Source organism: Vulpes vulpes, chromosome 9 (genome assembly GCF_048418805.1).
Source record: "Vulpes vulpes isolate BD-2025 chromosome 9, VulVul3, whole genome shotgun sequence".
Lineage (NCBI taxonomy): Eukaryota > Metazoa > Chordata > Mammalia > Carnivora > Canidae > Vulpes > Vulpes vulpes.
The window spans coordinates 13,038,642-13,064,711 of NC_132788.1; the positions used below are offsets into that span (position 1 = coordinate 13,038,642).

The 26,070-nt window shown below is 40.5% G+C and overlaps 1 protein-coding gene across 5 annotated transcripts in view; it reads right to left on the reverse strand.

The window, feature by feature from the left end:
* Positions 1-26,070, reverse strand: part of NYAP2 (neuronal tyrosine-phosphorylated phosphoinositide-3-kinase adaptor 2) — a 260,549-nt gene that overhangs the window by 96,769 nt on the left and 137,710 nt on the right. For all 5 annotated transcript variants that reach the window (XM_072719374.1, XM_026006199.2, XM_072719375.1 and 2 more), the window contains one exon: positions 8,222-9,343. In XM_072719374.1, the coding sequence (XP_072575475.1) occupies positions 8,222-9,343 (1,122 nt within the window). The remainder of the gene's footprint in view (positions 1-8,221; positions 9,344-26,070) is intronic.

Here is a 26,070-nt window from a genome sequence, read left to right on the forward strand (position 1 = left end):
ATAACACTATAAGTCATTAGAGGTCTGATGACAACTGGTATATTTTAATGGCCACAGGAAGAGAAAAGAAATTGGGGAGGTTGGTCAAACGTAGATGAAGTATCATTAAAGCCAGAAACTCTAGAGCCAAATAAAGTGGATTCAAGTTTCAGATTTACTTTGTATGTGACTCTGGGCAAGTTGTGCCTCAGTGTCTCCCATCTTTGAAATAGTAATGTTAATATCACCTGCTTCAGAGCATTGCAGGGGGTATGGAATATATATATGTAAAATGCTTAGAACAGTGTCTGGCATAGAGTAAACATATAAAAGTATATGCTACCATTATTATGGAAGCATTCTCAAGGAAAAGGTTGGATGCTGCACACTTTCCTCAGGTCCTCACCACTAGCTCTTTGAGGCATCCCACTCCGGGCAAAGTTCTTGAAATCCGGTCTTAAAATCATTCCTGAGACAAATCTGTTGGAGGCAGAGGCATGTTCCTAGAAATTCATCACCTTATTCCTCCTTTAGGACTGTCATCTCTCACACCCAGAATCCTTCGCTCAGTCATGACAGCCAGACCTCCTCATTGCTCTCATAACGCCTGCTCTCCCTGTCCTCCCAGTGTCCCCCAAGGAAGACTTCCACTCTGTCATATTACTCTCCTACATCAATTAAACCATGTGACTGGGTGCCCTCTCTGGGAAGCACACTCTTGTTCCGGGTCATGTCTCCATCTGGGGGCCCCACTCTGGTCTAGCTAGCCCTCCCACTTAGATGGCCTGGAATGACCTAGGAAGATGTCTGGGGTAGGGACTGTGGAGGCCTGAGTCTCTGGTTCTATTGCCTGCCTGAATGACAGCATCAGCTCCTGCGTGAAGTAGCTCTTTTTGGTGGTTCTCAAACTGAAGTGCTGAGGGAGCCTGATGAAGAGAATGGCAAACGCCCATCATGATTAAGATGGAGGTTCTAAGAACCAGAATGGACATTATTCACAAATTACCTGCCAAAGATACCGCCGTTAAACTCCCAAGGTCTCTGGGAGAATCCAGACACAGCAATATGGATTTCACTATTTGTCCATCTGGATGGCCCTGATTGTCTTCTTTGCAAGATGCCAAAAAACCAGTAGCTTACTCAAGGAAAGGAAAACAACATTCACTCATTTCAAGCTCTCCCCTACCTCTTCTTTCTCTTACATAAATTATATTTGTGACTTTGTTAGATAAAAGCAATGTGTTATAGGTTTCTCTTGCATACAAGTATAGGGTATTGCCAATATTTAGCCATATAACCCTGAGTCATTGTTGGATAGCAGCATAAATATTACTGGAGATTTCATTAAAAAGTCAACATCCCAAGCCCAACCTCCAGAATTTCCCATTTAACAGGTCTATAATAAGGCCTAGGAATCTCTTTTCGACAACACCCAAGTGAATATGATACAAGAGGTTCTTGGACCAAAAGTCTAAGCTTTCTATGTCTTTGCCTGCATACTTTGAACCATCCAAGGACCTTCTCTGAAGCTGGAGCACATCATCAAGGCATTGGCTCAAGTGCATCATTTTAAACCAGATCCTGGTTCAATCTCCCCTCTAAGCAGCTGGAAGGAGCCTTGCTAAGGCAAAAACTAGTCTGAGTCCATGGTGTGCGACTGAGTGGAGGGAGGGGTACAACCAACCAACAAACAGCAGAACAGGGACCTGACAAGGGGTTATGTCTTTATTTAAGATGTTTAACAAAACCTACAGGCTTTGGTCTTTCCAGACCTTCTGGAATCCTCTGGGATATTCTTCAGGTATTCTGAGTTTAGCTTAAGTCTCAAATGCCTCTGAAGAATCCTAGGATTCTACAAGTTCCAGTTCCAGTTCCCAACTCTGGTCAGGTGGCTCTAAGTCACCATGCATTCTGAAGTCCCAAGCTGAGGGTTCACCCATCCTCACACCAAGTGAGAGACCCAGACTTGTGGATTCTCCTCTTTGCAACCCACCTTTGGCTTCTCAATACTTGCTTGGGCCCTAGCCACTCTTTTCAGCCTCTGCTTTGACAGGAATGAAAAGGAGGGGCTATAAAGTCCTGAATTACTTTGCTTGCTAAATTTTACAGAAAAAAAATATTTTATTTTATTTTTTCTTTTCTTTTTATTTTTTTAATGATTTTATTTATTTATTCATGAGAGACACACACACAGAGAGAGAGAGAGAGAGAGAGAGAGAGAGAAGCAGAGACATAGGCAGGGAGGGAGAAGGAGGCTCCATGAAGGGAGCTCGACGCAGCACTCGATCCTGGGTCTCCAGGATCAGGCGCTAAACCCCTGAACTACCCGGGCTGCCTGAAAAAAAATATTTTAAATAGATCAAACAAAATGTGTAGGTTATCTTAAAATAAACTAACATTCATTTCAGGTTTCCTAGGACAATTTGGTTTTTGGGAAGTTTTTTGAGATATTCTTACTATCTCAGATATGTATCCAAGCACTTCACTCAAGACTTACTAAGGGGTTAAAGTAGCCCTTGAAGGTAAAGGTCACTGAGTCCTACACTTACACTAGATGAGAGGCTCCGTGGACAAGGTTGTATATCTGTTTCTTGGTCCACTACTGATTAATGGTGTGATAAGACAAAAGAGGGAAAGGGTTGAAGGAGAATAGGAGAGGCCGGGGAGGGAAAGAGAACCTATCTGCATCAATAAAACTACCTGAAAGAAAGGTAGGAGGCAGGAAAACCACAAAAAAAAAAAAAACCACGTAAGAATTCAAATAAATTTAAATGATATAGCAGTAAAGGGCTAGTCAGAGCTACAAACTCAAACAGCCCCTGAAGACATCCCAGTATCACAATAATTAAGCTATCAACACTGTATCACTGTTATTATAAATGGCCAGGAACAATGACAGTCACCACTGTGTGAGGTGTATCCTGTTCCAATCACCTTGCCAGACACATTTTTTTTCAAAGATTTACTTGGGCGAGTGAGTGAGCAAGTATGAGAGAGAGATCATGAGCGGGAGGGGGAGAGGAAGAGGGAAAGAGAATCTTAAGCAGACTCCATGCTGAGTGCAGAACCCAACACGGGGCTCGATCTCACGACCCTGAGATCATGATTTGAGCTGAATTCTTAACTTACTGTGCCACAACAGTGCCCCAAATACTTTACGTGCATTAGCACATAGTAGGCATACAATGAATGACCTTGAATCATAGAGATGGCTAAATTATGTTAGTATACCCTTCTATTTTCCTAAAAGTAGAGATAATACATAAATACAGAAAAACATTTTAAAAGATTTCTTTCTAAAATCATTCTTTTTTTTTAATGGAAAATTCTTTTTAAAATTAAATTAGTAAGAGTAAGTTGGATCAGTTGCTTCAATAGCAATTCTCCATATTTTAGCATCACTGTACCTCAAATGACTTACAATAGAAGAAAGTTGTGTGTGTCTGTGTGTCTGTGTATTTGTGTGTCTGTGTGTGGTTGGGGGCATGGAGATAGGTTTTTTTTGGTCGGATTTGGCTTTGGATATTTCCTTTGTGTTGTAGTTTCTGTGTGAGTGTGTGTGTGTGTGTGTGTGTGTGTGTGTGTGTGTGTGTGTGTATGTTTTAAGAACATGAATGGAAAGGCAAAGTTTACATCTGATTCCTAAGTTTATTTCACCAAACCCATAGGACCCATTTACATTTGTAATTGTAAAAATACAACATGGTATCTAAAAGTCTTCAATGGGAATATTTTTAAGAGGCTGAAACATGAGATGTAACAGTAGAAAACTGTGTATCTCCATTAATGTGGAATATTGTTGTGTATAATGAAGCTCTTTGGTAATGCCAACTGACCATTTTGGGTTTTTTTAATAACAAAACCAGATGAGTGGGCCTACATCTTTGCTTTTCTTTGCTCCTTCTTTAGGCCTACTGTCTCTGTGTCCTGTGGGCTCTACGTGGACCTTCGCAGGTGCTTCATGTATTGGCACCCAGCCCACCCTGTGTGTGCATTTCCTTTGTATCTTTCTTGGTGCCTTAGTCTCTAAATTAGCCACTTTACTATTTCAAGTTTCTATTTTTTCCTTAAATTTTCTATTGACATTTCTCCACTTATACTTTTTTTATCTCATTCTCTCTCTTGGGTATATTATAGAATTTAATTATATTATTCATTGTCTCTTATGCTTCTTTATAGAAACATATATTCATGCATTTATATTAAATATAAGCAAAACCTTTCTTTTAAAAATATTTCTTATTTGAGGAGAAAAGTATTTTAAGTAATATTATGGTGAATACTCCAAATTCACCATAAAAACATTTGTACTTCACCTACTTCTCACATAGACAAAAATTTACAGCAATAAAATACAAGTGGATCACTTCTTACATGCCGTGTAGACTCTCTCTGCACCAAATTAAGAAATATTTATATAACCAATTCCAAGTAAAGTTTATTATCATTGGATTATGAAGTGTCTTCACCTATAGCTAAGCAACATGACAATGCCCCATCAACCAGGGAAAACAACACTTTCTAGAATACTTAATGTGAAGGCCGTGATTAGAAAATCACGCAGTGAAATGAAATTGGTTCATAGTCTACTACTATCTTCTTACTTTCGTTCGTATCAATCAATCTCTGTCAACTGTTGTAAGCTTTTAAGATATGAAATTAAGTGTATCTTTTTAGATTATTAAAATAAGAGTTTAAGGCACATATTCTATTTGACATGGATTTTTAAATTAAAACAGAAATATTACATTTGCTTTGAGTTGAATATTAGGAAATTATCAAAATTGGCACTTCCAGTAAAGCCAGAGGGAATGGAGAATAGAAACACCAGCCTTAATTTTATTCCTGAAATGTAAAAAAAAAAAAAAAAAAAAACACCTTGAGATTTAGGAATGAATAATACTTCATATCACTTATTCTGTCCCTGTATCAGCAGTATCTATAGATTCTATCTGGCAATAATAAAGGGGAGTACTACAACAGTGATTATACATTAACTCCCAATTACCAGCAATTCTGGGTCTGTGTTTTGAATTACAGAAAGACTCAGAGACCCATTATGATAATTTTTTTTTAATTTTATTTATTTGACAGAGAGCGAGAAAGACAGCAGGAGCCAGGGGGCGAGTGGGACAGAGAGAGAGAGGGAGAAGCAGCCTCCCTCCTTAGCTTCTCTCCCAGGGAGGATTCAGGACTCGATCCCAGGACCCTGAGATCATGATCTGAGCCTAATACAGACACTTAACTGACTGAGCCACCCAGGCACCCTGCTACTACGATTTCTTTTTTTAGGGTTTTCTTCTGGAGTCAAAAGTAAATAACATTAAATTATTCTTTGCACTATCTGCATTTTCTTCCTTTCCCTTTATGTAAAGTAAAATATTGAAGTTAATGTAACTCAAGATATGTCCTTTCTCTGAAGAGTTGACACATGGTTAATAGCACACAGGAAGGAATTCAATCCTCAGATCCCTAAAAGCTATAAAGAGCCTGGATCACTTTTCCATGTATAAGCTTTGTTTTAGAAGCACACAAAGCTCATTTTGGACTCGAATGGAGAAGTCTGTGACATATAGCACATAGACGAATTCTAACAGATGGATTTTTCTTGAAATAACTTCATTAGTTAATCATTTCTTTTACATATACTTTTTCTAGCTAATTGGTATAGCTGCCAGCTGGAGCTGTTAAGGATCCTCCAAAGAAACTGGTAGGTAGGGAGAAAATCCAATAATTTCACCAATTCTGGGATGAAATGTCCATTATTTTCACACTAAACCATTACATATTTTGAAACTGAAATCTTTTTCTTTCACCTTTTTGTCCTCCAACTTATTCCAAAAATCTTAACTGATTTGTGCTTAAACCAAATCAATCATCTAGAGGAAACTTTAAACTTTGACAAATTATTTAGGTCAGGGTTTAGCAAACTTGCCAGTATGGACACTGTGGACCAGATCATCTTTTTTGTAAGCTTTTAAGCAGTACCACTTGATGTCAGTAGCGCCCCTAGCTGTGACCACTAAAAATGTCTCCAGACATTGCAAGAAGTTCCTAGGGGCCAAACTGCCCTTGCTGAGAATGGAAAGTTTAGAAATAGATTGTTCCTCATTTTTAATTCAGTGTAAACAGTAATTTCATATATTCATGTATGTATGTATATAACTTAAGACATGTCTAATAGATTAAAAATTTTTGCCTTTCAGTAAGGTAAATGAAATGTTTTTTGGGGGGGATTATTTAAGCAATAATACTTTCATAAGTCTCTCTGGGTAAACAAAAAAAAAAAAGGACAGGATATGTGGCTTCTAACAGGAATGGATATTGATTATCTAAGTACCATCACCATTGGGGCACGTGGGTGGTTCAGCTGGTTGAGCGTGGACTCTTGGTTTCAGCTCAGGTTGTGATCTCAGGGTCCTGAGATCCAGCCACCCATGGGCTCCCTGCTCTTGGGGGAGTCTGCTTGAAAGTTTCTCTCCCCCTCCCCCTCCCGCCTCAAATAAATAAGTAAATTGTTTTTTTAAAAATGCCATCACCATCTTCATCATCAGATGTATTGATTTTTTTTTTTCCCCTTTAAGGAAGGAACTCAGGTTGATTGTGTGAGGGGATAAACAAAATCTGTGTTGGGATAATCTGAGATGAAAATGATTAATTATCAGTTTAGGTGACTAAGGCATTTTTAAGCAAGGGAAAGCAGTGTAATTTCATAAAATGGACACTGAGAAAACTGGGGTCTGTTTTGACTTTACTGTATGTTTATGGAGTGATCTGGGGTTGACAAGAGGATTCAGTTATTCAGATAGAGACATTTCCTGGTCTTCGAAGTTCAGTGGTAAATATAATGTGCACCACCTATTTAATACTGGTGATCTTTCGGCAATTTATGTATCAGTGGAAATAGGAAGAGTACCATAGGAATAAGATACTAATTACTCTAGGTGCTGAAACAATGAGCCTTTTCTAGTTTAGGGTGAATGTAAGAACATAACCCCACAAAGTATGCAGGGGAAATAGTTCACCATGTTAAAAAAAAAAATCTAAATTCTATCCTAATTGCTATCTTTCCAGCAAGAGCTTTGTGATACAGATTTGCTCAAGTGTTTTTTTTTAATATGAGATAAAGATGAACGTTAAGATCTATCAATCCGTTGAAGTATATACTTTGTCTCAAAAAAATCAAGTTATGTCCCTCAGAGTGCCTCAGCGATGGGTGCAACTTTGTTAGATTTTCTAGAGCCCCTGTAACCACTTAGGTCTTACACTCTACTGTTGGACAAGTGCTTTCTTCCTTTTAATGGCCTCTGCCACACTGTGCCAGTTGTCACCGGGAGCGCTTCCGGAATACACACTCTTTGCTCAGGCATGACAAAGTGCAACAACCCAACTTTGAAACTGCAGCCCCAAGAACCCAAGAATGCACACTCTTCGCTCAGGTATGGTGAGGTGCAACAACCCATTTTGAAACTGCAACCCCAAGAATCCAAGAATGCACACTCTTTGCTCTGGCATGACGAGGTGCAACAACCCAACTTTGAAATTGCAACCGCAAGAACCCAAGAATGCACACTCTTTGCTCTGGCATGACGAAGTGCAACAACCCAACTTTGAAACTGCAACCCCAAGAACCCAAGAATGCACACTCTTTGCTCGGGCATGGCCAAATGCAACAACCCAACTTTGAAACTGCAACCCCAAGAACTCAAGAATGCACACTCTTCACTCGGGCATGGCGAGGTGCAACCCATTTTGAAACTGCAACCCCAAGAACCCAAGAATGCACACTTTTCGCTCAGGCATGGCGAGGTGCAACAACCCAACTTTGAAATTGCAACTGCAAGAACCCAAGAATGCACACTCTTTGCTCGGGCATGGCCAAGTGCAACAACCCAACTTTGAAACTGCAACCCCAAGAACTCAAGAATGCACACTCTTCACTCGGACATGGCGAGGTGCAACCCATTTTGAAACTGCAACCCCAAGAACCCAAGAATGCACACTCTCCGCTCAGGTATGGTCAGGTGCAACAACCCAACTTTGAAACCGCAGCCCCAAGAACCCAAGAATGCACACTCTTTGCTCTGGCATGACGAGGTGCAACAACCCAACTTTGAAACCGCAGCCCCAAGAACCCGAGGCCCTGCCCCGTGCGCTTCACCTGCGCACCGGGGGCAGGTGCGGGCGCTTCGCTTCGGTTCCCCAGCGGGAAGCCTGGCTCCCCGGGACCCCGACCACTTACTCTCCGCGGGGTCTTTGGCCCGGCGGCCGCTGGACGACTTCCTCAGCAGGCTGCGGCCAGAGGTAAAGAGGCTGGTTAGCTCTTCCAAGGGACTCGTGGGGGTCCTGGAGCGGGAGGCGCCCGCGGCCGGGGCCGGGCCGTAGGTGTTGACCGCGGCGTTGACCATCCGCGCCCCGTCCTGCGACACGGGCCTGCCGGCCGAGGGAGGCCCCGACGGAGAGCCCCTGGACAGGCTGCCCGAGTGCACGGCGTCGTAGGGCGGGGGCCGCTTGAGGCTGAGCGGGGTCAGCGACCGCCCCATGCTCACGGGCGACGGCGAGGCCGAGTGGCTCTTGGGGTAGCCGTGGGGGGACTGCGTGCGGTACAGGGCGGACGGCGGGGGCGGGGAGGAGGACAGCGCGGAGGCGGCGGCCGCGGCGGGCCCGGGGGGGCCGGGGGCGCCCAGGGCCGCGGGCTGCTCCTTGTCCAGCTTGGGGTGGCCCGAGGCGTGCGGGGGCAGCGAGGACGGAGACGCGCCCGCCTGCTGCTTCAGGTAGGCCACGTTCTCCAGCACGGGCAGCTTGGTGACCTCCAGCGGGGTGAGCGGAGACTCGTCGGAGTTGGGGGAGCACTGCACGGGCGCGGGCGGGAACACCAGCAGCGGCGGCCGGTGGGACAGCAGGTTGGGGAAGGGCGGGGGGATGTCGCAGAGCAGCCCCTTGGGCGCGCATGGCACTGAGGCCTTGGCGACGTCCGAGTCAGGCACGGTGGGAGTAGCGCACTGCGAGGAGCAGCTGTGATGGTCAAGGTCACATTTGGGATCCGGGCCCAGGTCGTCAAAGATGGGGTACTTCATCTCCTCGTAGACGGCCTCGCTCTGGTCGTCGTCCTCCTTCCTGAAGTCTCGGAGGATGTTGCCCACCATCTCGATGTACACGGGCTCCTCCTCGTCGGGGTCCCCCGCCGGGCTGCACACCTGGGACAGGGAGGGGTCCCGCGGCAGCGACGTCCTCCGCGGCCCGTGCTTCTTGATGTACGTTTCGTCGAAGGAGGTGCTCAGCTGAGTGTTCGGGTTCCTTTTGGGTTTGGGAGGCGGGATCTTCTTTGAATATTCATCGCTGTGGGGTCTCGGTTTGGTGGACACTGCCAAAGAGAAAGGAGAAACACAGGAAGGTAAAAGATAGATGAGGACCGTCGGGGAGGCCTTCAAAGGAGGAGGAGGCCCTGCGCTTGGGGTGTGAAATGCCAGGAACTCCTGGTGGGGGGGGGGGGGGGGGGTGGTGATGGGCCCGGGCCAGAGGCCAAACAAAAGTCGAGCAACTTTTCCGTAGGGAGGGAAACCTGTTGCCAGAACAACAGTCAAATGCATCTTCAGGCCAAGACTAGTAATCCCGACACTGATAAACCATCCCTCTGCTCTCAAATGTCTACATGGAAGCCTGGAGATGAAACATGCTCGGTAAAAACAGACATAAATTTCCTAAAGATTAGCCTCTAAGAATTAAGCGAGAAACCCAGGAGGAAAAAAAAAAAAAGAAACAATCAAGTTTCTGTTAGCACAAACGGTCACAAAAGTACCATGGGATTTGAACCCTTTTCAGTGATGTGGCTATCGCACACACGATCGCATCTTGCTTTCATTTAGGATAAAAATGTCCCAGGCTGCTGGACTTAATCTCTGCCTTGGTTCAGATAAATAACTTCTCTACGGATGGGTCTGATCCTTCGGGGGAAATGGATGTGGAAAACCTTATGAGGCTAGACAAGTTAATCTCTAAATCTCCAGGTATTGTTGGCTATGGTGTATTTGTCTGTTTTTGTTCGTGAGATCTCTCGTGACGTCCCAAATGCTGTCTCGGAATGAACTTATTAGGTACGTTGCACAGACACATCAGAGCCCCTTCGAGTATCTTGCAAGGGAAGGATCCACAGAATGTTGTGTGAGCCTCAAGAATAATGTTTAGAAACTCACAACAGATATATATGTACTAGTGCAGTCAGCAACCTGCCGGAAGCACACTTAGGTGATGAAACATAAACTCTGACACCATACAGTAGGGTGGAACAGGCTGGCAACATGTCTGTGACTACAATCAATTATTTAGCATGCAGGGAAGGTACTGGCATCTTGTGATTATCTCATTATCTCATTGTGTTGATATATGATTACAATGATTATCATTATTATGCTGTGCAGCAGAATGCAAGTTACTTGTGGTAAATGGTAGCATATAATGTAAGGTGACAGTATAGCGTGTTGGTGTAAAGCTATTGAGAAAATAATAGGCTTCTTTCTCTATAATTTGCACCCTTAAGGGTCTCAAGGCACAAATCAGGAAACACCTGAAATCCTCTTTTTCAAATAGCATCCTATGACCCGGGGGCTTTTCTAAAACTTGCAAAAAGAGAAGCAAGTGCTTCAAGATTAGTCGACTGCTCTACTCATTAATCGTGACTTCAGAGAAAAGAAACCCATCAAATATTCCAGAGAAGTGGCTATATCTCCCACTTTTCTAGGTCATTCCTGCTTCCAAATAGTCTGTCTTATTGTGCCCATAATGATGTGTGTACTCACTACAGTCAAGTATCCTTGTGAAGGGAAGTTTCTTAATGTATCTAGACTTTCCCTTACACTTGTAACAGGAGAAACTAGATGTTGCTCTCCAGGGACTTATAGCAGTGGGGTCTTTTAGTGCCCAAAGTGAAACGCCTAGAGACATGATGGGGTGAAAAATACCCAAGTAGTTCTTTAGGAGGGACCCAAAGGGACCAATAGCTCCTCTCGGTATCTCCCGCTGGTCTTAAATTTTACTGGTTTTAAAATCAACTGGGTATGTTAAAAGTCATGAATTATGCAGCCTCATTCGGTTATACACAAAAATCTGAGCCTGATGTATAAAGTAAAATTATACACCACTGAATACAGTTAAGTTAGTACTGGGGGGACACTGAGTCAGGACCTAGAAGAACAAAAGCCTATCCAGACTATTCTAAAAGCTTGTTTCCCGCCATCTCCCGTCTCAGGATCTCATTCTAGGCTAAGTAATTCACACTCTGGGAACGTATTTGCCACTGATTATTAGGCTCCAGAGATTGAATGGTGTGGGGTTAGAGGAATCTTTAGAAGAGAGAAGTCTGAATAGTGAGGTGCTCTGTGAATGGAGGGTTAGGAATCAATGTGTCCATGAAATGATAATTTCATTATATTGGAAGAGTCATATTTAGAATAAGATTATCATTTTTATCCCTTCTAAATCATAATTCACTTTTGTTCTCTTCGACCCTTCACTAAAGACTGATATCCCCGCAGACTTGAGTAGTTGTATGGAGAGAAATAGAAGGACAAGTAGAATTCAAGCATCGGAGCCCGAGCCTAGGTAGCAGCACTGCATTGAGGGAAGACCATGACCCAGAATTCCCAGGCAGTGAGGGGTCAAGATAGAGCTGGCTGTGACAAGATACTCAGGGAAGCAGTAGCCTCGTGAACAACCTTGGAACCAATGTCCTTCTTCCCACATAGATTAGAAGGTGGCCTTTGGAATGGGCAAGACCAATGCTTGGGTTGCACTCAAAATGTGAGCAAACAACACCCATCCTGTTGGCCAAAAGGAGTGGATAACATTAAATAAAGACACTTCATATCTATGGAACGATTGATGAAAGAAACGTTCTCTTCTAGAACACAACATAGAATTAAGTAGAGCAACTGTTCATAAGGAAGGAATACAGACAGTCCATTCATACTGTGAGGACAACTTCAAGGCCAAACCAAGCACAGATATTGTCTGGCAAGGGAAAGAAAATATAATTTGTGACTCTCGGGGTGACTCTTAGATAATCAAAAATCACCACTGCTAAGGACTGAACTCCATTCCTCCACAGCGATGTGCTGAAGCACTAACCCCCCAGTGTGATGGTATCTGGAGATGGTGCCTTTGGAAGATAACTGAGTTTGGATGAGATCATGAGGGTTGGGTCCTCATAGTGGGTGGCATTAGGACCACCATGTGAGGATATAGTGAGAAGGCAGCCATTTACAAGCTGGGAAGAGAGTTCTCCCCAGAAACCAACTGTGCCAGCACCTTGATCTTGGACTTCTGGCCTCCAGAACTGAGAACAAATAAATACCTGTTGTTTAAGCCATCCGGTCTATGGTATTTTGTTATGGAATCCCAAACTGACTTAGACAACAATGTATTTATTGAACCCTGCATAAAGGCGCTGTACAGCTGAATGATAAGCACCCACTTTCATGCTATCATCTGGCATTGAAATATTTGAAATAGCTTTGTTATTTTAATAATTAACCCAGCTCTTAGTCTTTTAAATTTAAGTTCCACATGCCCCTGCCCTATATCTATCTCTTTATCCCCTAGAACCATATCGCAAAGAACAATTACACTTAAATATAAAAATGCTTCTCCCAGGTACCCACCCAGGGATACATTTCCACCTGACAGCCCATAATTCTGATTGTTCTTCTTGGTCTGACTCTTAATCTCTGATTTGTGCTTTTAATTCTAAATGCTTTTTGTTTGTTTGTTGTTGTTGTTGTTGTTTGCTTTGGCATGCTGACTCCCTGTCCTACTTTGTTCTACTGCCCACCAGTGGAAGCAGTTTCTTAGGCAGGCTTGCCCAAGGAATACTTCATTATCTGGGCAAGCTTATCCCTTCACCCTCTGTCTGTGTGATGAAAAGAGCCTAATGCAGGCAGATTCATATAATGCGAGAACATTGTGTTTCCTGGTCCTCTTTCTTTGTATTGATCCAAATTTGAAATGAGAACATTAAAGATTATTCAGATAATAAAGTGTTAAGTAAATTACAGATGATCGGGATAAATAAACAGATTCTTTCCTTCCATATCGGGAGACCAAGATACTTTCCAGACAATATCTGCTTCCCATTCCATATCTCCATTGCAATTGAGTAAATAATTCATGGAACAATAAAAATTTGTTTCAGCTGTCACGTATGCTTTTTTTTTTTTTTAAAGCTTACCTATATAAGGCAAAGCCTGAAATTTTAAACGACATTGTCACATAATTTATTCTACTTTAACCTCACTCCAGGGAATTAAAAATTAAAGAAAAAATCATGTTTAAACAGTCATTTCTTTAGAGAATACTTAAAAAGAGTCTTGATCTATATACATAGATGCTGAAATACTGCTAATAAAAGACAATGAAAATTGCTTGCAAGTTTCAACATTAATCCAAATTCAACTGTAATAAAAAAGGTGATTTTTATTGCTCTTGAATGAATATTAAGTTATTTCTAATAAGCCCAAAGATAGAAGCAATAATTCCTGTTCAGCTCCAGAACACAAATTTTAATGCTTAAAATAGTATAATGACAGTAGCATTGAATAAGCAGAAAGTGACATTTTTGAAATGAAATATCTGAGCACAAAGGTTATGCATGGCTTTCAGTCATGCCCAGATGATCTGTCTTTCACAGTTAATTTTGGAAATTCACCATGTCCTTTGTCAACCTATCCTTCTGAAATAATTTTTTCCTTATTAAAAAAAAGTATAGTGTAAAACCATGCTTTAGTATGTGTGGATGTTCTCAACCCAAGAAGTGGAAAGACGTGACACAACACAGGTTATTATTTCCCTGTCTTTCTGGCCACAGAATCTCAGAATTTGTTTTATTTATTTATTTTTTATTTTTTTTTAGAATCTCAGAATTTGAAAGGCTCTTAGGAATTATCCAGCCCAAGGATGCCTGGGTGGCTCAGTCAGTTAAGCATCCAACTCTTGATTTTGGCTCAGGTTATGATCTCAGGGTTGTGAAATGTAGCTCTGCAATGGGCTCTGTGCCTAGTATGGAGCTTGTTTAGGATTATTATGATTCTTCTCTCTCACTCCCTCTCCCTCTGCTCTCACCCCTCCAACACACATATGCTCCCACACACACACTCTAAAATAAATAAATAAATCTTTAAAAGAAAGAAAGAAATTATCCAGCCCAAACACTATACATTACTGATGAAGAAACATAAATTCAAGTAGTTAAAAAAATTATATCTCTTTTCAATTCAATCTTTTATGCCTTTTAAGACAAAGGAAAACAATAAGCAGGGAAGTTCTTCAATATATTACTTTGTATATGACACAGAGTACCATTTTAAAAGGTCTCCTCGGAAATAAAAATAAAAAATATAAAACTAAAAGGTCTTCTCATCCTGTGCTATAATGTTGGCACCATAACTCTGCAGCTCTAGTTATAGAGATATATTCAATATATATATAGTTGAATATAGAGATATATTCAACTCTCTTCACTGAAACAAGAGTCCAGTGAAGAGAAGTAGTGTCCACACTATGTGATCCTAAAACTGGCTGATTCTGGAAGGTGAGAGACACATTTCCCACTTTCAGCAGAACTGTGCTCACAATAACTCTCTTTCACAACTCACAATTCCAAGGGTTTGAGGGATATTTTTATTTTCACAGTCACAAGCTTTGCAATTCCATCCACAAAATTACTCCTTATTTTATTTTTTTTTTTTTAAATTAAGGTGTTTGTAAAGAGATAGGGTTGCAAATGCCCTTGCTCTGTTTACAGTGGGACCAACAAAGTATGATAATGTGCAAAGAGGATCAGATTTGGAGTTGTAGGAGCTGTGCTATTGTTCTGGAAAACAGAGAACTCAGATCAAAGTTTGGATGGAAACAACAATGTAGACATGGAACTGGCTCAGCAGCATAGTTTTAAAGTTGAATGGGACTTAGCGTCTTGGCTTAAGCTAGAAGACATGATTCTCATCACTTCTTTGCTTTGGTTAAGCTGCACAACTTTGAGCAAATACTTTGAAGTACATTATTGTCTATACTCACTTTTGTCAAAGATAATGAAGGACTTTGATCAGAACCCCTGCTTTTTTGTTACTCATCTCAATCATTCATTATAAAATAAAGTTGGAATTTGTAAGCAATATTTTGAAAGAAATGGATTAAAACAGATTATAAAATATGAGTACATTTCCTATGATGAGAGTAGAGGTTATTTCTTGGAACAATATTTCCCTGTAAGTATTTCCTAAGGCTTGCATATCTCTATAGGTTATGACGAGGGATGTTTGAACAGTCCTAAAGCAGACAATCTCTAATTAATAGTCTTTAAGAAGGGCTCCATCAATTCTTTCCCTTCTAGTATGTGCATACTTTTCTATCCCTCGAAAGGTAGAGTATTCCTTCTCTCCTTGAATATGGCAGCTTTTACCTTGTCCCAAAGGAAGTCAGGCACCATGAAAGAAGTCTAACTACTCTGAGGTGACCATCCAGTGAGGAAGCTCAAGCCAGTCCAGGGAAAAGGAACCAAGAAAATCAATCAATAATGAATGAAATCCTGGCCATACAACTTCATTCCAGGTGTTCCAGTGACCCTTTTAGCTATCTGAACCATGTCAGGTAAGACAGTAGACACTGTGGATCGGTGACAAGTCATCTCCATTCTACCCTTCTGATTTCCTGACCCACAGAATTATGAGCGGATAGGATTTGGGAATAGATTGTTGTGCATGTATACACACCTGAAACTGGCACCAGAAGTATCTAAACCTGCCTTAACAAAAAATCTAAAGCTCGGGCACCAGCCTTGGGGTGGTGGCAGAGGCCTGAAGGACAGTGAGGAGACTGTGGAGAGGCTGAAAATTTGGAGAGCAGATTCTTATGGGGAGGCCGTCAAAAAGGAGAGCTGTGTTATATAGATTGGTGGAAAGTTGGCAAGACTGTTGCCTATGGTAACGTAGAAAACATAAAATGCACCTAATGAAATTTGTGAACCTGACAAAGGAGAGTTCTAGAAGGATATAGAAGTGTCAGCTGGCTTGTTTGGCCTTGTGCAGTAGATGGCTGCCTGAGAAAGAGATTAATGAAGGAAGTGTTCCATTCTTAAGCAAAAGTGAAAGGAAATCGTTCTACACAGGACATGCCATGAATCCTTCCCTGATCAGTAAAAGGTTTCCGGGTGAAAAATGGCCCTGAGGGCAAAGGTCAATCTAGAGCTCTGCCAGTAGATGGTGGCCAGTATATGTCAGGTTTTGTAGCACAGATAAATTGCACTTTTAGCTTGAAGACCTTTGCATATGAGGAAATGCACTCAAAGAGACTCCTGGAATCTGGGCATGATTTAAATGATGAAATCACAGATTTCAAGCTGGTGTTGTAATGCAAGAAAACATTTGGGCAAGAGGGTGAGAGTATTTGCCTACTGGTAATATTGTAGCTGAAAGGCAAATTGTGGTAGACAGTCTCAAAAGATGGCTACCTTCAATTCCCTCCCACCTTGTGTGCTTTCTACCTATTAACAGTTAGGGTCCATCTACCTCTCCTCAAATCAGGGCTGGCTTTGTGACTTATCTTGACTTAGAATGTGGCAGAAGTGATCATCTGAATCTTGAACTTAAGTGAACTGACAACTTTCACTTCCTCTATCTTAAAAGCCAATTTCCATAGAAGAATTCTTAGACCAACATGCTGGGAAGAAATTCAACCTAGTGGTGTGAAGAGGCCACATGGAGGAGAAGTAAGCCAAGACATGTGATTGAACCCTTCATGGACCTTCCAACCCATCCCAACTGGCAACTGAATGCAGCCCAATGAGAGACCCCAATCAATGTCATATAGGGTAGAAGAATCACTCTTATAAGCCAAGTCACCTCAGAGAATAGTAATAAGAAGTAATACATTGTTTCTCTTTTAAGCCATGGCATTTTGGGTTGATTTATTGCACAGCAATAGAGAACTGAAAGAAATACCAAAATTAATTTCCTGTTTGTGTAGATGTCTCATAGAAAATGCTCTTGTTATTTCCATAGAACTAGGGTACAGTGTGCACCCTGAGGAAACAGAAAGCATCTTTCCAGAATAGAAAAATTAAGGAAGATTGCATTCTGAGTACTATAAAATCACCACAGGATGATTCAAAGAAACGATATTAGAGAGATTACACACTTTCTGGTGAAGAAGACTAGATTGAAATCAGAGTGAAGGCATTAGTATATTAAAGAAGAACAGCCAGAGGGGATCTTGCCAGCTACAGGAAATCTAAAGCCAGGAGAATCATGGAGCAAAATGTGGTGGCACCCCACAACAGTGCTGTGGGTATCCAGTCCTCCATTACATCTTTGTTGTGGGTATAGACCCAGTGTGCTCGTAGAGTCTGAATCCCCTCTATACGATTCTCATGAATCCATCTTTTCTTAACGTCAGATTCCTCAAGAAACTTTTAAATAATTTTATGTTACAAAATATTATGCTTATGTTTCTCATTAAAAACAAGCAAGATGGAATTCCTGTTTCATACACTACTATCGTCTGAACATTTGTGACTCCCCTCACTTCCTTCAAATTCACATGTTGGAATCTTAACACTCAGTGTTATGGAGTTAGAAGGTGGGGTCTTTGGAGGTGATTAGTTCATGGATATGGAGCCTTTGTGAATGGCATTAATTTTCTAATGAATGACACCCATCAGAAGTCCCTAGTCCCTTCTACCATGTGAAGCCTCAGAACTTGACCAGAACATGACCATGCTGGTCCCCTGATCTTGGACTTCAGCCTCCAAAGCTGTGAAAAATGCATTTCTATTGTTTATAAGCTACTCAATCTGTGGTATTGTATGTAGCAGCTCAAACAGACTGAGACATATACCCATCCCCTTTGAGCTTGGTTATTATGACATCTTGGTTATTCTAGACATCTGATGATGGAGATTCTGAGCTTATCGATTAAAGGCCAATACTGCTCCAGGGCAAATTCACCACAGTAACACCATTTCATGAGAATCTGTCCAGGCAGGCAGCCCGCATTTCCAAGGAACCACAACCCTCTGCTCACAATGTTCATCCCAACCGTCTAGTTTGATATTTCCATCCCCAGGCGAGTATTTTTTTTCTCAATCACTGTTCTCCCACTCCAGGCATGGATGCACGTTAAACAGAGCCCACTTGTAAAGAACAGAAATGGTGCAGGGCTGTGGGCACTTCCTTGGCTGCACTACCTCAGCTTCGAAGATTCCACCTGATATTCCATACTTAACACAAATCTAGAAAAAAATAAAGAAAAAAAAAAACTAGAAGCAATGTATCCATCAGGAAGAGGGATTGGTCTGCAGGGATGATCCCAGTTGGACAGAATGCCAAATTATTATGTTTCATAACTGACAAAATTCTTTGCATGACTAAATAGTAGTCAGTCAGGTTCCTGAACCTTTCTCTAAGCCTGTCTATGCACGTCCTTGTAAAATCCAATTTTACATAACCCTGCTAATGTCAGTTTAATCCCAAGCTCCCACCCTCAACATCTGATCACCCTTGAGATCTGATAGGGTTCTTCATCCTCCGCCATCCCTCAGGTGATATCTGAGCACCCCAGCCTAACTTCAGCAAGAATCTTATTAGGTCAGTTCAGCCAGAAACCCCCTTACTTCTGATGTCTCCTCTTGTGGTTTTCCACTCACCAGCCTCTATCCTGTTCTTTGGCTATAAACTTCCACCTGCCCATGGTGTGTTTGGATGGAAGTGAACCTCTATACTGAGTTCTCTTTTCCCATACCATAATAGTCTTAAATAAAATTTGGTTTTGTCACTTTAACTACAGTTCAACTCTGGTTTTTGTTTGACATCTCTGAACTCTACATGTGTGGCTTTTTTGTGTCATTCAGATGTCAGCATATAGTGCCTTCTTCAGAGATGTTTTCCATGACCAAGTAATCAGCATACATCATACTGAATATTTCTCTTGTTTGTTTCTCAATTGGCTTAGGTAGGCTTCTAAGTGGTTGAGTATATATTTTCCTCTTTCCCACTTGCATATAATCTCCATGAGAACAGTGGTTCCCCATTTGCCTCGATCTTTGCTAAATCATCTGTGTAAAGTGACTACAACATCAGATGTTCTTAGCAAATATCTCTTCACTGTTCAGTGAACAGTAGACCTTTAACATTCCTAGAGTCAGCATCCAGGATTTTGGGTACTCTCCAGTGGCTCTAAATAGCCATGGACAGCCCTAGGATTTTCTATTTCCTTAGGTATTATTTGATTTAAGAGGGAGGAAGAGGATGAGGCATGTGAAGAATAGTTAACAGTGGCAAAAGAAATGAAAATGTGAAGGAGAGAAAGCTCAAAGGAGGAATAGTCAGCATTACCCATGTATAGAGATTGAGGCAAGTTAAATATTTCACCTGCCAAAGAGAAAGGACATAAAAATTAGCTGAGGGATGAAAATGGTCCTTTTTCAGTTGCCTTATACTAAGGAAAGATGAGAGGGGTACATGAAAGAACACAGGGCACACAGAATTCACGAGTTAGATCTTGCAAAACAGAAGCACACAAGGTGGGGCACCTGGATGGCTCAGTCAGTTAAGTGTCTGACTCTTGGTTTCAGCTCAGGTCATGATCTCATGGGTCATGTGATCAAACCCCGCTTCAGGCCTTGTGCTCAGAGCTGAGTCTGCTTGAGATTCTGTTTCTACCCTTCCCCCTGCACTCCTGCTCGCACACACATACTCTCCCTCTCTCTCTAATAAGATCTTAAAAAAATAAATAAACACATAAGGTCCAATGACTTTGTAAGCACTATCCTAGACGATGAATTTTCCTTGAGGTTATATATTTTTTTGAAAAAAAAAAAGAACTTTTCTTGTTAATAGAAAACTTAATATGGCAAGGCCTCTTGAAACAATGTCACAAATGTGGGAAACAGGAAACAAAAGCACCCTGAAACTCCATTATAAGTCATCCCTCTTGGACTTACTAGGATCTCTCTGTGGTGGTAAAGAAGCACTCCCACAGGTGTGGTTTCACTTAAATGACAGCATGCCAGACCTCCCATAAGAACATTTGTAATTCCTCTCCTTTTTCTTTTTGGCATTTTTCACATACTTTTCACTCAGGTCAACCCAAACTTCCACTTTTTCCCACAGGTCTCAGATGTGTATATGTTCAGATGTTGCTCTGACATTGTCCTCTGCTCTTCCACTGTCTTAATCTAAACGCGAACCTTCCTAACCTTTAAGCTCTAATTCAAGCATCACTACTTTCTTTTTCCTCTTGTTTTTGATTTTTTTTTCTCTTGTGCCTCACTATTTCTTCCTTGTTATCTTCTTCATTTCCTACCTCATACCTGGTTATCAGTTTTTCCCTCCTAAATATTACAAGCTTTCCAAAGGCAGAAGCAGCTCATCTTTTTAAAACCCCAATGGACTTAATAGAAGGACATTCTACCAACAGGCATTTGATCAATAATTACTATAAATAATTGTACACTAAATAATAAACTACCAATGCACGATGATTGAAAACTCTCAATTCTTTCTCATGCTTTCCTTCAGATTTTCTTCCTTGTTCCCTCCATTCTCAAGATTTTTTCATGAAAATTGATGTCCTTAGAGTTTTTAGAGGTACTTCACCTTAAAGACTAGTTTTCTTTAGGAATAGAACCTAACAAATTAAAGCTATATGTCTACATCACCACAGGTTCCCCCAAACAAGGACTCTCTGGATGGTTTTATCTATGTGTACCAATCATCTCCACCCAGTAGTCGATCAAATAATTCTTAGCAGATGTGGGAAAACAGCACACATTTTAAAACTTAGAGATAGCTGTGTTATTAAACCACTGGTTTAATAGTGGGGTTTTTTGTTTGTTTGTTTGTTTTTATTTGTTTGCCTAAATATTTTGAAGCCATCAGCTTAACAAGTTCCTGGCTCTCAGCTATCTGTTACAGCATCTCTACCTGCAGAGAAAGGAAGTTACCAAATAAGTTAATTTCCTGAGTCTTGAGGGGGGAAAAATGTGACAACAAAAAAAGTAGCCATGGAAAACACAGAGTGCTGAGCACCCAATAGAGGCTCAATTAATTTGGATTCAACCCAGGAGGATATTATGTTCAGGGAAAGTAAGTTAGGAGAAAAATCTGATTAACGATTGGAACATTTCCCCTGTCCCTCCGGCAAGTCAACTCTACAGTGGCTGAATCCCTGCAGTTCCATAGATACAGTCTACTGGGGATTATCCTTTGTAAATCTGTCCTGGCTGAGATATAAAGATAGAAATGTTTGTGATCTTTGAGATCACAAAGGAAGCAACATGGAATCACAGAGCCATAAAACATTTCATTCAACTTCACAGAAGTTGTGTTGATGTGTGCTAATACCTCTAATGAAAATAGTGGTAGTAGTAATAATAATAATAATAATAATAATAATAATAATAATAATAAATGTAATAATAATAGCCTCTATGTAGCAAATGCATTATTTGTATCTTTTGAAAGATTACTTTATTTAATCCCCAGGACATCCCTACAAGGTAATACTATTATAAATCCCATTTTACAGACATTGAAACTTAGTTATAGAGAAATTGAATTACTTGCCCAAGTGAAAGAAATTGACTTTAAACGCAGGTGATCTGACTCTAGTTGCCTACTGTCAGAATAATTTGCCTTTAGAGATGATGGTGCATATTTGTTTTACAAATACATAGGTAAGTGTGTTTTAACCTTAAAAAAAAAATTACCAATACTCATCCATGAGTCTGAATTCTAATTCCAATTTAGTCATTGTGTAACCTTGGGCAAGTTAACTGTAATCTCTTTAAGCCTCATTGAGCTTAACTCTTAAATGGATATAATAATACTTATTTACAGGATGTTGTGAGGGTTTAAAAAGATACTATATCAGAAGTCATTAGCAGACTGCCAAATGAAGGGTTTAAAAAGTATAAGCAATATTACTATCAATTATTATCTGTGTTCATTAGAAAAATCTCTCTCACTACATTGGAAGATATGTAATGGTAGCATATGCTTTCACACATACTTCACACTTATTTAGCACTGAGCTATAAAAATTAATGGTGCCAATGCCAGAGAGCCAGCCAGTTCTGGGAAACTGTAAAATGAATGATTGCCTAAATAAATATAGATTTTATGTTCACTGATGTATGAGATCAATATTTCAGTTTCCTTCTATATTAGGTTTATATCCTATGTATATTCATATAATAGGAGTGAATTTACTTTGAAAGATGTAATTTTTCCTTTAAAATTATGTGGGCATTGGAATTTTTTGGACAATTACCATTTCAGTGTTGGCATTCTTAGTTGCTCCTCAGCCTAAGCTGAAAAAAAAAGTTAATTTTCCTTGAGTAAGTTTTAATTTAATAATGCAATTAAAATCAAAACAAAAGGGTAAATGAAGGATGTAAATCACAGCATATATATATATATATATATATATATATATATAGCAATGCAAAAAATTCAACAGATTAACACCTCTTATTGAAATACTCTTTTTTTTCTGAACCATGGATAGAACACTTAGGTTTTGAAAAATGACATTTGGGTGGGGGATGTTCTCCAAACTTCAATTTAGGAAAAATGTGACTAGATTCTAAAAAAGAGAGAGAGACAGAATATTTCCAAAATTGGAAGTGGCTCACCTCAAGGACATCCTAAAGTTTAATGCCACATGCATGTAGTAAAGATGTAGAATTTGTTATATTTATGTAATTCAATTTTGGATATTATAGATATCCCATTATCCCTATGTAGTTTACCCTTCACTCTTACAGAGTAAGGTTAGAAAGAGAAAGCATTTCCTTTTGTGTGTGTGCACAATTTTTATTTAGCCCTATGACCTTATAAGTCTTCTTTACTGGGATTTATGTGCATGTTTCCATTTACTTTCTCTAAATGTAGATGAAGAAAATGGTCCCCTCCAGCCCAGGGTGGTTTGACTCAAGCCAGAAACTCACTGATCACAAGAAGCAGACACTGGTCTTTTCTAGTCCTGAGTTCTTAGAGACTGCTGAAACGTTTCAAATTGCAGCAGTGCTACACAATGGGAGAACAGAAGCCTTCATTTTGGAACCCTGGAACCCAGATCAGCTTTGCTTTTTTTTTCTTTCTCATAATTTATGGAAATTCTGTTCAATTCACAGAAATTTCAGAGATGGGGCTAGGAATAGGCAAGCCAACAGTAGGTGCCAATGGTGGGCCACACAAAGCAACATCCTGGAGGAGACAGCAACTTTCTTTACCTTGGAGGAAATCATGGGGCTATTTATGAATCTAGCCTTCCATTATTCAAATAGCTTGAGCAATTGCAGAGGTTATTCTTTGGTTTCACTTTGGGATTTAGATTAGCTTTCATTCGTTCATAATAAAAGTCACCAGGATAACATGAATTCTGAACCTAAAATGTAGGGAAAGACAGGGACATTATACTTTACCCAATCTGTATTATTCCCAGATTATTCCCTGTGATTCTTTCTCCACGTCTAAGCTATTCCTTAAACATCTAACAACATCAGCTTGGACTCTTAATCTAAAAGGTCATAGATGACCTTTTGATTCTCATAGATGTTTTGATTAATAATAATGGGAATTTAGAAAAAGACTCTAAACCTAATCTCAAAGCATATTTTCTTTTTTATATATATTTTATTTAAATTCAATTTGCCAACATATAGTATCAAAGCATATTTTCAAACTCAAATTGGAATTTATGTGTATATATACACTTATGTGTGTGTATGTGTGTGTATATATATATATACACATGCATGTATGTATAACGTGTTTATGTATATATTCACTTGTTTATCTACCAAATTAGCATGCGTAATCAGATCCTTTATAAATACAGTTGTAATTATTATAATCAATTAGCCCTGACCATGTCACGAATGCACTTCTCTACCCCAACTCAAAACATGACAATGCCTCCTCATTATTATTAGGACAAATAAGGCCTTCTGTAGCATGGCTTCCATCTCTTACTCCACCTCATCTTACAGTGCTCATCCTTGTGATAACTCCCAGTAGCTAGAGGCTCCTCTTCCAGCGATGCAACCAAAAAAGTAATTCTGCTACTAATGGTTCTCCTGCCATGTGCTCTCTTCACCCAGAATGTCCTTCTTAGAATTCTTCATTCCCTATATCCCCTTTACTTAGCTTTAGACCTTGTTTTAATTTTCACTCAGGAATCTCTTCTTCAAAAATTCAGTCTACAAACAATCTCTCCTGGAAAGCTCTTCTTTTTTGTGCTCTCATTTTTTCTCGGTGAATGTTTATTTGTTTACTGATTGTTTAATATCCTTCTCCCTCCCTAGATAGGAAATTGTGTTTGTCTTCCTCACGTCTGAAGCCTCAGCTCCTAGACCAGTGCCTGTTTTAGAGTAAAATTGGACTTTTTCAAAGTTACAATAAATATATGCAAGCTTTCATAGTGCTCATTCATTCCAAACTGCCTTTACTAATTTTACCAGAAATATTTTGCAGTGAAGCAAAGAAGATGGTAGACCTTGTCTCCACATTAGACATTTTATCTGTGATCCATGTACAAATAATTTATTGTGGTATGAGAAGCAGCCAAAGCTCATCACAATTAAAATAGGAGAAAAGATGCAACAGCCAAAGTTTACCCAAGTCAAGCCGGTAGCTTGGGTAGAGACAAGACAACTACAAGAGTGTGGTGCTGAGAATGTTCAATTAGGGAGAGTACAAGAGGAGAAAGTTAATCTTAACAGGAACAAGGTCTGGGGTGCCCAGCAAGAACAAAATATACAGGACAAGCACACAAGGTAACTGAGAGCAGTGCTGCTTCTTTTATTTCTTAGACTCTGAACATTCTCAAGCAAATTTGCCCCTACAGTGCTTTTCAACTAGCACAAAGACCCAAACAAGGGAGACAAACTGTTCTCAGAATGTCAGTGTTACCTTGGAGATAAGGATCCCTTGCCATCAAACCCATGTCCTAAAAACCTCTGACAATCACCCTCCAGAACACAGCACTTAGACCAGAGACTAAGAGGTTTCCAACAGGCTATACTGGCAAGCTGCTTGAAACAATAACAGAAATTTCTGAGTCAACGGAGGTAATGGAGACATTGGACATGGGGTAAATGCCCTTAGAATGATCAGGAAGCCGAGTTTCTGGAATTTGCCTATATATTTCTGGGTACAGATCCCAACGAGAGGAATTGTGTCACCTATGTCTCATTGGTCATACACCCACACAAAGCAATAGCAGAAACTGTTCTTTTCCCCAGTGCATTTACTGTTTCAGGGGAAACAAAACACATATAATTTTGAACAATTTACCGGCAAGTGAGACCCACAACTGACAAAATATGTAGGAAAAGCACCAGTAATCCAAGTTTCTGCTCCCACTCCTTCCTGCCCTGCCCTGTCTCCCAGATTTCTAGTAAGCTTCTTATAACATTCTAATCTTTTACCTAAAGTCCAGTTGGATCCAAAACTTTTTAAAACACAGAAAGCCAGACCTTCACTAAATTATTTTCTTTGCATCATATGTTCACTGCCATGAATTTTCTGAAAGCTGGCTCCAGACACAGAGCTAAATTGAAGGAAACAGGGGGGAAAAGATGTGGCCTCCTAATTCTGGGGCCCAATGCATGAGGGTGAGCAGATAATTTAATATTTAATTTCAAAATAACCTGATCCACACAACGATGGAATGATATATGCAAGCTACTAAAGGGAAAATATCATTTTATTAAATATAAAGCGATTTTTATATTGCAGCTAGCCAGATGAATTGTTGCTGTGTTCCAGCTAATGACCTCTACTTCAGCCACGATAGTGCAACCACAGATCAACCATGATGGCCTCGGTGCTTGCCTGTGTCCTCACCGAAGTGCTGGCTCCATGACAGCCTTGCCTGCCTTCACCTCTTTGCGGACTCAGTGTCTAACCAGGGCTCCAGGACATAGCAGGAGCTTTAAAATACATATGCTGAATGGCCGATCACAATGATTCAAGGCTGGAGATGTTGCAGAGTCCTTACTGTGCCTTATAATGCCCTGCAGTAACTATCTGTCTTTCT